The sequence below is a fragment of the Geospiza fortis genome, unplaced genomic scaffold, assembly GCF_000277835.1.
Source record: "Geospiza fortis unplaced genomic scaffold, GeoFor_1.0 scaffold96, whole genome shotgun sequence".
NCBI lineage: Eukaryota > Metazoa > Chordata > Aves > Passeriformes > Thraupidae > Geospiza > Geospiza fortis.
In genome coordinates this window covers 477764-492116 of record NW_005054454.1, presented here as the reverse complement: position 1 = coordinate 492116, position 14353 = coordinate 477764, and the positions used below count along the sequence as shown (strand labels likewise).

The 14353-nt window shown below is 50.1% G+C and overlaps 1 protein-coding gene across 1 annotated transcript in view; it reads left to right on the top strand.

Annotated features, from left to right (window-relative positions):
• Positions 1-14353, top strand: part of ITSN1 (intersectin 1) — an 80853-nt gene that overhangs the window by 49691 nt on the left and 16809 nt on the right. The window contains 4 exon segments of the mRNA XM_031062603.1: positions 3335-3380; positions 5233-5354; positions 7149-7263; positions 9996-10187. Of these exon segments, the coding sequence (XP_030918463.1) occupies positions 3335-3380; positions 5233-5354; positions 7149-7263; positions 9996-10187 (475 nt within the window).

Here is a 14353-nt window from a genome sequence, read left to right as displayed (position 1 = left end):
TCCTGCGGCTGGAAAAGCCAGAGGAGAAAAGCTGCAGTGAAATTCAGCGGTAAGAAACCTTTCAAGAGGAAATTTCTGCAGTGTCAGGCAATTCCAACAACATCCTCTGGGGCAGGATTAAAAACCTTGTGGTTAGTGATGTTTGGTATTGCAGTCCTTGGAGAGGTGGGACTGGGGCACTGCTGGCAAATCCCAGTGCAGAGCTCAGGTGTTCAGTTCCCCTTTGGTCAGAGAGCTCAGTTTGGGATTTCTGTCACCCCAGCCCGCCTGGGGCTGCCCCAGCTCAGTGCACTTCACCCAAAGCTGCTCCAAGTGCCCTTTGTGCTGGTGAAAACCCCACCTTCAGCTCAAATCTGGGTGAGAGAGGGAGGAACAAGCACAGAGCTGATGGAACCCCTGCTCTGGGATGTTGTTTCCATGCCAGGGTTCCTGCAGGACGCAGATCTGCCTCCAAGTGGGGAACTGGGTTTTGCTCCCCAGCCTGCTCCCTGAGCCAGTTTTTGCAGAGGATTTCAGAGTCCTGGCTCTCTGAAATCTCACTCTCTCACACTCAGATGTGCTGCTGTGCTTGGACAGCTGCCTGGGCTGGAAAGTGTTCTGAAAAGAGGAATAATGTCATGTGTTCTGCACTATTGACAGAACCAAAGAAAAGCAGGGGTGATCTTTCAGCAGCAAGAGCAGAGTTTCTAGAAATGACTCAAAATCTCAATGGTTTCTACAGCTGAAGAATTTTTTAAATCTGTTCTTGTGTGCCCATTCACCTCAGGGTGGTAAAACAAACCATTCCCTGTTCCTTTATTGAAAAAGTGGGAAAGTCTTTGTTCTTCAGAGGAACAATGGCCCATGCTGAGGCTGTTCCTTAGGGGAGGGATGGATACAGGGTTTTATTCTGGACACTGCTGAGAATTCCCTCTGTGGGGATGGCTTGGAAACACAGCAATTTCAAGACATCTGATTATAAAACTTTGCATAGTGCTTCAGAAAATAATCCCTGAATGGATCAAGTTGGGGTTTGAAGGGTCCTGTGTACAGCACAATTGGCAAGTCCTTGCTGGGGATTGTTAAATTGCTGGCTCAGGAGATTTCATCACTTGTCACAAAGTGCCCTCAGTGTTCAGGAGTGTCCCAGGTGTGCAGGGACAGGCTCTGTCCTCACTGCTGTGTTTTCTCTCAGCTGAAGGAATAGGAAAAGCTTCTCCCTCTCCTGAGTGGGCCAGAAATGGGCACCATCCTAAATGTGTTATTTATTCATTTAGTTATTTCTTGAAGTGCTGTAGGACTTTTCCGTGTGTTCCTTCTGCTTTTGCATGGAGGATTCAGAGAATCCCCAAAGGAATTCAGACTCAGTGTGATCAAGGTGGTTCTGGAGTTTCTGTTTGAAAATCACCTCTCTGTTTCCCGGTAAAGGCAATGTCCCAGCCTTTGGTGTGTCCATGTGCCTCTAATCCAGCAGCATGGGTGCTGCCCAAGGCATGGCTGGGAAGAGAGGCTGCTCTGGAGGTCCAGACACTTGTTCTGGAGAGGTTTCTCTGAAGGTCCAGGCACTTGTTCTGGAGAGGTTTCTCTGAAGGTCCAGCACTTGTTCTGGTGAGGTTTCTCTGAAGGTCCAGCACTTGTTCTGGAGAGGTTTCTCTGGAGGTCCAGCACTTGTTCTGGAGAGGTTTCTCTGGAGGTCCAGCACTTGTTCTGGAGAGGTTTCTCTGGAGGTCCAGGCATGTGTTCTGGAGAGGTTTCTCTGAAGGTCCAACACTTGTTCTGGAGAGGTTTCTCTGAAGGTCCAGCATTTGTTCTGGAGAGGTTTCTCTGAAGGTCCAGCATTTGTTCTGGAGAGGTTTCTCTGGAGGTCCAGCACTTGTTCTGGAGAGGTTTCTCTGGAGGTCCAACACTTGTTCTCTGCTGAGGAGGGCAGAGGCTGTTCCTCTGCCAGAAACACTTCCCAGGGCAGGAGAAGTTCCTGGCATCACCCTGGTCCATCCCCTCTGTGGGGCTGTCAGGGCCATGTCCCCCTGTCCCCAGGTGCTTCAGCAGCACCAGCCCCACTCTGGGGGTGTTAAACTGCTCCCCTCAGCCTGCACATGCTCTGGGGACAGGGCTGAGCCTGGCTCTGAAGGACAGCAGAATTCCTGCCCCTGGTTCCCTGGGGGCTCTCTGGGGCCCTGCTCACAGGGCAGGGAGGGGATCTGGGGACAATCAAAGGAGTGAGGGAGGAGAGGAGGATCTGCTGCTCCTGTATCTGGAATAATGTGTGACAGGAAAGGAGCTCTGAGACATCCAGGCAAGCTGAAGATGTACCTGCTAATCCATTTTATAGGTGGCTCACAGCCAGCACAGGGGTTTGAGGCGCCCTTTTCTCTCAGCCTGAGCTGTTCTTGAGTTACTCCTCAGTTTCATTCCTGCCAGAATCCCCAAGCTTTCAAAACATCAGTTGACAGGGAGAATGTGGGGGAGGAAACTGTTCTTTTCCACACAGGAGTGAGGATTCTGTGGAGGCCTTCAGGTGCTTTGATGTTGGCTCCAAGTTTGTGAGGAGGATCCTGAAGGTGAAGGTGAGGGAGGTGGAAGTGTTGAAGGCAAGGGGACTTTTGTGGCTCCCCAACGTTCCTGGCCACAGTCCAGTTTAGATTAAAGTTGCTGTTTTCCACCTCAGACCTCTTTTTGCAGGACAGAAAACTGTCAGTGGCCTGGGAGGAACCTGCAGGAATTATTTAGGGGCAGGAGCTGGATTGATGTCAGGTTTTTCTTGTGGCTGTTCAAAGGCTTTGCTTCCCAATCCCTTGGGTGCAGATGTTCACCCCTCACCTCACCCTGGCTGGGTGCAGGGGGCTGCTCAGGAATATTTGCAATCCAGCAGTTTGGAGGGATGGAAACTTCTGTTGTTGTTTCAGCTCACCTCCACAGAATTCCCATTCTGCAGATACGTGGATCTGCAGTCAGAAATGGGATCTCCTTTGGGATTGCACATGGGATCTACTGTGGAATTACAAATGGGATCTCCTTTGGAATTGTAACTGGGATCTCCTTTGGAATTGTAACTGGGATCTCCTTTGGAATTACAAATGGGATCTCCTTTGGGATTGCAAATGGGATCTCCTTTGGTCTTTGCAGCCCATGAAAGGGAATAAAAGTCTGCACTTCTGCATTAACAAACCATCCACTTCATGCTTGGTATTTATTCCCAGATGTTTATTGCCATCTGAAATATTAAGGATTTCTGTAAGAACAGAATTTCCTGTGAGTTTTTGACTCACATGCTTGTTGAAGCTTTGTAAATCATTTTCATGTACTGGAGAAAGAAACCTGAGTGCTAAACTTGCCTCTTGTTCTCCATTTCAAGGCTCCAGGAGCAGCTGGGAAAACAGGAAGCTTAGGGAAGAAACCTGGTGAGTCAAATATTGTGGCAGCACCTTCTCTCTGTTCTTAAGTGTTCAATTCAATGGCAACAAAACCTTTTCCATGAAAATAGAATGTTTGCTCTTGGTCATCTTGGAGTGGTTTGCACTGATGAAAACCATTATCAAATAACTGGAATAAATGCAGTTAATAAATAATGTAAATGTAATAAAAGAATTCATCCTCTAATCATTCTAGTGTGTCAATCACTAAGTAACATGTAGCTAGAGAGTGAAAGTCTGCTTGCCCAGAGGTGGATGTGAACTTCCAGCTGGATTGCTCAGCAGAGCAGTGGGAGCCATTCCCCCTTGTCCCCAGCCCCTCTCCAGGTTTCTTAGCTGTGGAAGCCAAAGACAAGAGGGGGAATTTCTCATTAAATGCAGCAGGTCCTGGCAGGGGAGTGGGAGGTTTAAACAGAGAAAAATCAGGAGCAGAGTCAGTGCTGGGTGAGGGCAAACCAGGGAGGAGCTGGGCTGGGAACTGGCTCTGCTGCTGGGAAGGGCAGGGCTGGATGGGACACTGGCAATGAGGAATTGTTCCCTGGCAGGGTGGGCAGGCCCTGGCACAGGGTGCCCAGAGCAGCTGGGGCTGCCCCTGGATCCCTGGCAGTGCCCAAGGCCAGGGTGGACACTGGGGACAGTGGGAGGTGTCCCTGCCACGGCAGGGGTGGCACTGGGTGGGCTGTGAGTCCCTCCCACCAAACCATTCCATGACTCCATTCCATGACTCCATGGCCGTGTGTGCTGACCCCAGAGCCAGTTTAAAGCCCCTTTGTCACTCCAAGCCTTCCATCCCCTGCCTGGCTCCCTGTCCCTCCTGAGGGAGGTTCTGCTGTTCTGTGTTCTGTGCAGGGCCCTTGGACTGCTCCTCATCCTCCTCATGCTGCTCATTTATGTCTCAGTTGCTTCTCTGATCATTTCTAATGTTCCTACTGGTCCTTTCCTTCTAAATCTCACATCAATCATTTCATCATTTCCATGCTGGGCTTCACCTCCCTTTGTCTCTCCCCTGCCCCAAAGCCTCCCTTGTTCCCAACCCTGCAGGGTTTGTGGGTTCCTGTGCCTGCAGCTGCCCTGGGAAGGAATCCCTGAGGGCTGAGGCTGCCCTGGGTCCCTCAGGAGGCTCCAACAGCCCCAGCCCCACTCTGGGTGTGTTCAGTGTGTCCCCCTGAGCCTGCCCATGGCCTGGGGACAGGGCTGAGCCTGGCTCTGGGAGGGCACCAGAATTCTGCAGCTCCACTTGGGTCCAAAGCTGGCTTACCTGTGGGGACCAGAACTGTTCCACACACACTGGGGGGCAGAGAGAACTCCAGCACAGCTTGGGGTAATTCCCTGGGACTGTCAGCTCCCAGCTCCTGGGCTGGGAGGCAACAGAGATTTCCAGGGAAATCCTCTCTGCTGCATGGGAAAAATATTCCTTTTGGGGGCCAGGTGGTGGGAAATTCTGTGCCAGCCTTGATTTGCACCTCTGGGTGCAACTTCATGGTTTTGTCATTGTGATTGTCTCCTCTCCTCAGGGAGCTAAATGCAAAGATGGATGTACTGGAAAACACTGCATTTTAAGAGCTATTATTATTATTGTTATTGTTATTGTTATTATTATTCTCTATGTCAAACATTTTTGATCTCCTACCACAGAGCTGCTGCTCCTCTGGTTTATTACTTCTTTATTCTCTGAACCTCTCATTTATTTTCCAATTACCACATGCATTCATGGGAATACATAAATCCATAACAATTTTATGGAAAGGAATAACGCAGTCTTATAGCAGAATTAATGTTGGATAAAATGTGCTCGGATTTTTTTCAAATTAACCTTTTCTTTCCTCCTCTGCTTCAACAGAAATTGCCCAAGTTATTGCCTCTTACACAGCAACAGGCCCAGAACAGCTGACTCTTGCTCCTGGCCAGTTGATTCTCATCAGAAAGAAGAATCCAGGTGGTTGGTGGGAAGGAGAGCTCCAAGTTAGTTCCTTTTTTTTTTTCCTAGTAAAATCCCATTTTAAAAAAATGGTTGTTAGTCGTTCAGAATGCTGAATGTGTCAATAAGAAATAAATCTGACAATGCTTGGCAGTGCAGCAGGTGCCAGTAAAACCCAAAAAACCCTTCCAGGAGCTCCCACACCTGCCTGCCTGGCTTGGGGACAGCCTGGGGACAGCAGGAGCTCAGCAGGGAGGGCTCAGGGTGCTCTGGTGGTTCTGAGAGCAGAATTTGACAATTTGGTCCCCCTGAAGGAGGCTCTGGTTGCTTTGGGGATTTAGCAGGAAATTTGAGGTGGAACAATGCCATGGATATTTATTTGTGCAGTGCAGATCTCTGACTAATTCAGTTCTTTTTAACTCTTGGTGCCCTTCTTGCCTTTCCTGGTGATGTTTTTTTCATCTTTTGTGGAGAAATCCTCTTCCAGGATTCCTTTGGGTTTTCTCTCACTAACCTTGCTGCTATTGGTAACTTTTAGCTTTAAAGAGTCTCCCTTGAATGTATTTTGAGACAGAAAAGAAACTTCTCTGGGCAAGAGCTGCCACAGTTAGCACTGAGCAGCTGCTGGGAGGCTCTGAAACAATTCAGGTTTGGTTGTGTAAATACTCAGATGTAATTTAGATGCTTTAATGTCTTACATGTGGTTTTACAATTGGGTTTTATTTTGTTAGCAAACCCTGACTGTTGTTTTTATTCTCCTGCTCCACGCTTGGGGGTCAGAGTGAAGGGAAAATAAAGCAAATGTTTTTAGCATTAAGCATTTAAGCATTAATGTAGTGTTCAAAAATATCTTAAATTATCTAAATAGACTTTAGATCAAGTGTTTTCTTTTTCAATAAAGGTTTAGACAGGGAAGAAAGTAGTTCAAGAATAGTAAATCATTTAGATGATTTTTTTCCTATCAAAGTTAACAGTCTGTTTTTCAGAGGCAGAATTCTCCTTGCCCAAAATGCCAACCTTAGTCTAACACAAACAGAATAAACAATTAAAATCATTCTTGAGGTAGAGTTGGAAGCTGAGATTCAAAGTTCTGGAAGAACCTTTCTTACTGCAAGGAATTTTTATGGATTTGATTTGCAATGGTCATTGGGTTTGGGGAGATAACAGGATGAGGTTTCCTGCTTTGGTGACACAAGGCATTGGAAAGCTTGGATCTGTTTCTGTAAAAGAAAAGAAGAAATTTGGATTCTTAATCTCTGTTTCAACTGTCACAACCTGGGGATCTATTTTAATGTAACAGGTGTAATAATGAACAAGCATTTAATTAGAAATACTAACAAGATTCTACGTTAACAATTAGAAATACTAACAAGATTCTATGTTAACATTATAACATTCAGCTGGTGGCACAGAACAGCTGAGTTCTCCCTCCCCAAGCCCTTTCCCTGCTGGGCTGGGCAGTTCTGAGCCCTGGAGCTGAGCAGTTCTGAGCCCTGACCCCATCCCCTGGCTGAGCAGTTCTGGGCAGTTCTGAGCAGGTCTGAGCAGGTCTGGGCAGTTCTGGGCAGTTCTGGGCAGTTCTGAGCAGGTCTGGGCAGTTCTGGGCAGTTCTGGGCAGTTCTGGGCAGTTCTGAGCAGGTCTGAGCAGGTCTGGGCAGTTCTGGGCAGTTCTGGCAGTTCTGAGCAGGTCTGAGCAGGTCTGGGCAGGTCTGGGCAGTTCTGGGCAGTTCTGGCAGTTCTGGGCAGTTCTGGGCAGTTCTGAGCAGGTCTGGGCAGTTCTGGGCAGTTCTGGCAGTTCTGATCCTGTCCATCCTGGCTGAGCAGTTCTGTCTCCGCAGGCGCGTGGCAAGAAGCGCCAGATCGGTTGGTTCCCGGCCAACTACGTCAAACTGCTGAGCCCTGGCACCAGCAAGAGCACCCCCACCGAGCTGCCCAGGCCTGCAGCACCCTCAGGTGAGCCCTGCCTGCCCCTGGCAGCCCTGCCCTGCCTGTTGTGCCCGTGCTGGGCCTTCAGCTGGGAGGGGTGCAGTGCTCCAGAGCCTCTGGGGCGTTCCTGCATCCCCCATCCCATCCCATCCCATCCCTGACTGTGGGACAGGAGCTCTGGGGTGTTCCTGCATCCCCCATCCCATCCCATCCCATCCCTGCCCTGACTGCAGCAGGAGCTCTGGGATGTGTTTCCATCCCCAAACCACCCCATCCCTGGGTTGTGGGACAGGAGCTCTGAGCTCTGGGATGTGTCTCCATCACCAAACCAGCCCATCTCTGCACTGTGGGACAGAAGCTCAGGGTTCTGGGATGTTCCTCCATCCCATCCCTGACTGTGGGACAGGAGCTCTAGGGTGTGTTTCCATCCCCAAACCACCCCATCCCTGGGTTGTGGGACAGGAGCTCTGAGCTCTGGGATGTTCTTCCATCCCCAAACCAGCCCATCCCTGACTGCAGCAGGAGCTCTGGGATGTGTCTCCATCCCCAGCCCATCCCAGCCCATCCCGTCCCTGAGTGTGGGACAGGAGCTCTGGGTTCTGGGATGTGTGTCCATCCCATCCCATCCCATCCCTGAGTGTGGGACAGGAGCTCTGAGTTCTGGGATGTGTGTCCATCCCATCCCATCCCATCCCTGAGTGTGGGACAGGAGCTCTGAGTTCTGGGATGTGTGTCCATCCCATCCCATCCCATCCCTGAGTGTGGGGCAGGAGCTCTGGGTTCTGGGATGTGTGTCCGTCCCCAGCCCAGCCCTGCCCTGGGTGCAGCAGCAGCTGCAGAGGCTCAGGAGGATCCAGGGCTGCACCTGAGGCTCCTCTCCTGCAGAACCCCCTGGTCTGAGGGGATGTGGGACAAACCCCCATGGGGAGGGACCCTTCCTGTGCAGGGTTGGGGAAGGGACTCAGGAGCCACAGAGCAGGAACATTCCCACAGAATCCCAGCCTGGCTGGGCTGGAAGGGCCTTCCCAGAGCCCATTCCATGGTGCTGTGTCTGGGGCACTGCTCTGGCTGCCCCTCTGGGGGTGTTACAAAGATCCAGCAAGTGCCTCTCTAAAGCCCCGTGGAGTTCAGGTTGAGAATGGCAACTCAGCATTGAGACACAACCTTTTACAAGGAAATAGGATGAGATTTTCTAATGTATTTTTGAAGTTATTTCAGGTTTGACAATCTGTGGCTTTCCCCACATGCTAAATTTTACAGAATAAAATTTTAGCGGTTTTTGCAGAACATCAAAATCTTAATCAAACTGTAATTAAAAAAAAAAAAGGAAAAGCTGTTTGGCAAATTGAAATAAGTTGCTGGCTTGGTACAAGGACGAAAATAAAAGCAAATTTTAGGATGAATTCACTGGAGAGAACCTGCCAGCAAGGCTCATTAATGGAAGTCTGATGTCTGGTGGGAAAACCAGAAGCCCCGTGGCCTGGCAAAGAGAAAACAGCAGAGAAATAGAGGGGATTATTTATTTAACTGAACAGTCCTGCTGCTTCAGAGAGTTCAGGGAGCTGCTTTGTCAGAAGTGAGCAGGACCAGCTGTATTCTGGGATTGGATGAGTTCCACTGCAAGGAAATAGAAAATCCCTGCTGGAACCAGTCCTGGGTGCCAGCAGAGCAGCCTGGATGGCCTGGGATGCTTTTGTCCAGTTCTGTTCATTTTCTCTTGTATTTTCCAAGATTTTTTTGTTCTGAAAACCTCACTGGGACAACAAAGGCATCACCATTGGCTTTCTTTTGGATTATGCAGCTTCCAATAGTGGAAGTTCCAGTGTGTCCCAGATTTTCCTGTCCACTGACCAGTCCTGGTGGGGGGTTCCAGGCCAGGCTGGAGCACCCTGAGACAGTGGAAGATGTCCCTGTCCATGGCAGGGGTGGCACTGGATGGGCTTTAAGGTCTCTTCTAACCCAAGCCCTGCTGGGATTCCATGAAACTCTTTGGGATTTTTAAACCCCTGGAGTTTGAGCTGAGCCCCAGGATGGGCTCTGGTCACTGCAGGGTCCTGGATGGACAACGAGGCTGGAGAGGGGCTGGGAACACAAACCCTGAGAGGAACCCCTGAGGGAGCTGGGGCTGCTCAGCCTGGAGAAAAGGAGACTCAGGGCTGCCCCCATCACTCTGCACAGCTCCTGAAAGGTGCCTGTGCTCACCTGGGGCTGGGCTCTTTCTCCAGCAGCACTGACACAACCAGAGCACACAGCCTCCAGCTGCACCAAGGGAAATACAGGTTGGACAGCAGGGAAAAGGTTTTTGCAGCAAGGGTGAGAAAGTTCTGGAATGGCTGCCCGGGGAGGTGGTGCAGTCCCCATGCCTGGGTGTGTTTAACAAAGGCTGGATGTGGCACTGGGGGCCAGGGCTCAGCTGAGCTGCTGGGGCTGGGCTGGACTCGATGGGCTTGGAGGTCTCTCCCAGCCTGGTCATTCTGGGATTCTGTGGAGCTGTCCTGAGCCATGGGCAATGTCCAGAGGTGACCTCTGCATGTGGGCAGGGCCAGGCTGGAGATCAGGAGAGGTTCTTGCCCAGAGGGTGCTGGCACTGCCCAGGGAATGGGCACGGCCCCGAGGCTGCCACAGCTCCAGGAGCCTTTGGCCAGCGCTGCCAGGGATGCCCAGGCTGGGATCTGGGGGGTCTGGGCAGGGCAGGGTGGCTCAGGGATGCCCTTTGGGGGGTGGCTGCAGCCCCAGGTGACCCCTGTCCCCTGTCCCAGTGTGCCAGGTGATCGGCATGTACGACTACAGCGCGCAGAACGACGACGAGCTGGCCTTCAGCAAGGGCCAGATCATCACCGTGCTCAGCAGGGAGGACCCCGACTGGTGGAAGGGGGAGGTCAACGGCCACGTGGGGCTCTTCCCGTCCAACTACGTGAAGCTGACCACAGACACGGACCCCAGCCAGCAGTGTGAGTGTCCCTGGTGTCCCTTGGTGTCCCTGGTGTCCCTCCCACATGCAGCATTGCCGGGCCCCGCCGCCCCCGGGCCCCGGGCTCTTTGAAGACCTTCTGTCCCCGCTGTGTTTGGTTGGTTTTGTTCCCATCCCCCCAGCATGTCCCCTCCCCATCATTTTTGCTCCATGCCTTTCCACGCCTGCCTCATTTCCCCAGCTTGAATTTGCTCATTGTTTTGTTTTGCTTATGTGTTGTTTTCCTCCTTTTTCTAGGAATCATATGTTGTCCATCCCCCACTCAGGCTTGAAAGTCCTCAAAGAGACCCACTATCCCATAGCAGTGCCCAGAGGGATGATGGGAGATGCAGCCTTGATCATGTGGCTTCCAGCATGATCATCTACTGCCTTCTGAGTCAAGAACACACTGCACAGCAGTTTTACCTCATTTGACATTTAGTTGCATGGAATCGCAATGGTTGAGTTAATTATCGACAAAATTAAACTGATTCAAAACAAAAAAAAAAAAAAAAACCAAAAACACACACACGCAAAAAAAATAAAAATCAGAGGATAGTGGGTCCTTTTGTGGCTTTCAGAGTTACCAAACTAATTTTTCCACCTTTGCACAGGTGCTTTTGGTAGTTTTAAAAATTATTTTTTAAAGATATATTCTAGCCTTTTAAAGGAAAAGTATAAATTTAATTTCTTCATTGCAATTTTGTTTGTGCAAAAAGACCCACTATCAAGGAATGCTGCATGTGCTATTAAAATTGTTCCAAATGTCCATGAATTGGAGACTTTATGTATCTTTCTTTTTTATTGTTCACTTGTCCAGTGTTGTCAATGTGTCTTTTTTTTTATTATTTTAATTTTCTTTTTTTTTTTTAATTACAAAAGAACAGAAGGAGTTAAAATCAGTTTAAGGAAGTTTAAATGTGCCCAGTTCCAGGTATTTTGTTGTAGTTACTGTACTGTTTGTAACAGGTGTTGTTGTTGAGTGTGTAACCCATTGTGGGGAGGGGAGATGCCCTCCCCCTGTGCCAGAGGCAAACCTGGAGTGCTGTTTTACCCAGCTCTGTTCATTTGATTTTGCACATGACTTGTAGCTGCAAACAGCGAGCAAACAGCCTGGTTTGTGTGTGTCCCTCGGTTTGTCACATTCCTGGGTCAGAAATGGGTGCAATGTTCCCTGCTGGGGCTGCCAGAATTCCCCACTTCCCCTGGGACGGCGCCCGGGCTGCTCAGCTGTGCTTTCTGTGGAACAACACCTGAACGAGTCATTCTCCTGACAAGAACGAATGTATAGAACTCAATCCCTGCAATCCATTGCCAATGTTTACATTTTCTAAAGCAGACTGTGGAACTGACACACATGAGTAAGAGCTGGAGCTCTCAGTGGAGCTGGAGCTGTGCTGCCGTGCCCGGCAGTGCCCTCTCCCAACGCCTCACAGAGCACAACAGAGCCCTGCTACTCATGATTTACCACGGGGTTGCTCCTGGTGTCTGTGTCCCCCTGTCCCAGCCCCTGCTGGCAGCCTGGAGCACTCCCAGCCCAGCTCCCTGCTCCCCACCCGTCCTGCAAAGGTGCCGAGGACAAGTGAAGCTCCTTACTCAGTTGCACTTCAGTATTTCATCACTATGAATGTAAATTATATAAATATATAAAAACCTGCAGCTTTAACAACTGTAATCCAGCCTTTCCAATTAGCTCCATGTATAGAGAATTAAATCCTTCGTACAAAAGAGGCCGACAGTGTTTGTTGTTGTCTCGTTGCTGGGTCACGCCGAGCTCGCCCCGAGGGCTTTGGCAGCAGCACTGGAGCCCTTTGCCCCTCAGGGACACCTGCCTGGCTTCTTGGAACCCTCCAGGGACACCTGCCTGGCTTCTTGGAACCCTCCAGGGACACCTGCCTGGCTTCTTGGAACGTGGTCTCCCTGAAACTGCTCGGATCCATCATTGCTCCCTGCAGCCTTTGCCCCTCTGGCTCAGGGAGGGGATTGCTGGTGTGTCCTTGGACTCCTGGCAGGTCCCTTCCAGCTCAGGATGTTCTGGCGTTCTCTGATTCCCTGCCCAGGGACCAAGCAGTGGATTTTGATTTTTTTAAATAGATAAATTAAATATTCTTTCTTGGTTTGCTGTGGAGGCCCTGGAGGGGCTTCTCCTAAGTTCCACCCCCTTGGCTCCTTCCCCCGTTGCTATGCCTGAACAAAGGTGTTCCTGGATTTGGGATGTGTTTTATGCCAGAAGCTCAAGTCTGAAAATATGAACAACTGCACAGATTTTCCTTCTTTTTAGGACAGTATTTAAATAGTTCATTTCTACCATTAAAAAATAATTCTTCTCCATCATGGCCACTTGCTGACAAGTGCAGAAATGGAACAGCACATCCCACTTGTGATTTTCAGTGCTCTGAGAGGATGGAGCCAGGTTTGACTCCACTCTGTCAGAATTTTGTGCATTAACTGACATTTGAACCAGAGCCTCTCCCTCTTTTCCCATCCTGAGCTGACTTTTCACTGGATTGAAAACCTGACTCGACTGAAAGCTCTGGCCCTTAGGGACACTGAGGGTCCTGTGACCTCAGGCCAGAAGTACAGATTGAATCTGTGTGAAATATTTGCAATGCTTCAGCTGTAGGGGATTCAGGTGCTGCTCTGTCTTCCTCTTCACATCGAGTGAAGAAGCTCCTGCAGTCCCTGAGGGTGCAGCTTCTCCCCCCTGGTGTCTTCAGGGCTGGGGCTGGAGCCTCCCAAGGTCACTGGAGGCTCCTGGGGCAGCTCTGGGAGGCTGGGAGGAGCAGTCTGGGGTCCCTCACAGGGAATCCCCAAATCCCTGGGCTGGCACAGCCCTGCCAGCCCATGCAGTGCCAGCTGTGCCCCATGGGCACCTTGTCCCCAGCCCAGAGCACTCAGTGCCACCTCCAGGGCACACCTGCAGGGATGGGCACTGCAAAGCTCCCTGGGCAGCCCCTGCCAAGGCCTGAGCTCCCTTTCCATGGGCAAATTGCTGCTGCTGGCCCAGCTGAACACACACGAGGCACTGCTGGTGCCTCAGGCAGAAGAGCAAAATGAATCCCATGTACAGAGTCCCAGACACAGCCACTCCCCTGGGGCTTCAGTGACAGATGCTGAAGTCCCTGTGGTGTGCATTCCCTCCCTGAGTCCCTAAGGATGCTCTGCTGGCTCAGCAGGGAGGGTTTCATCCTCCTCCTCCTCCTCAGGGATTCTCCCTGAGCTGCAGGGAACAAGGCATTGCAGTGGCTGCTTTACTTGTCTTTATGGATATCAATATATATAAATATATAAAAATAGGCATATGAGAAAGGGAGAGTGACAGTGACTGCCCCAGCAGCTGGGGCTGCCCCTGGATCCCTGGCAGTGCCCAAGGCCAGGCTGGACACTGGGGCTGGAGCAGCCTGGAACAGTGGAAGGTGTCCCTGCCATGGCAGGGGTGGCACTGGGTGATCCTTAAAATCCCTTCCCACCCAAATCACCCTGGCATTCTGGGAATTGGTTTTGTCTTCACTTCCCTGTGCCAGGGGCCTTCTCCCCTTGCACGGGAATTGTCACTTGAGGGATGGAGAGGAGACTGGAATTCCAGAGGCTGCCAGTGCTGCTGGGTTTTATTCACTGGTTTTATATTTGTGTGAATTCCTCCTGTATTCGACTGCTGACAAAGAATTCCCATGGATGTTCTTTCAGAGAATTTGTTCTTTTCAATCCTTGAAATCTGTCCAAGACAGATCTAAGTCTGAAATGTGGGTTTATCAAGAACATTTTTCTTTATATTCAGGATCAGTTTTATTTAAACCTCAATTCTTTTGGAGCTTTAGTGGCTTCACTTTCTGTCCCCATGAGCTCAGTGAGCACATTTTATTCCCAGAAGCAAAATGAAATTCTGGTTTGTTCTCTGGCTTTAAAGCACTTTTTAGTTCTCTGTGGTTATTGACTCCAGCTATTTAACTTGTTAAATAGCAACTTCTGTGCAGTAAATTCAGATGACAAATGAGTTGTTTTTAGACAGCTTCAGTAGATTCAGGAGCAATATACCTCAAATATTACTGCATGAGTAGAATTGACAGGGCAGGGTAACCAAGGGCTCCTCAGCTAAACACGGTGCTGAGGTGATCTTTGGGTTTCAGGGCATTGTCCTGGGGTTCAAGTGGAAATGGTTTTCAGCAG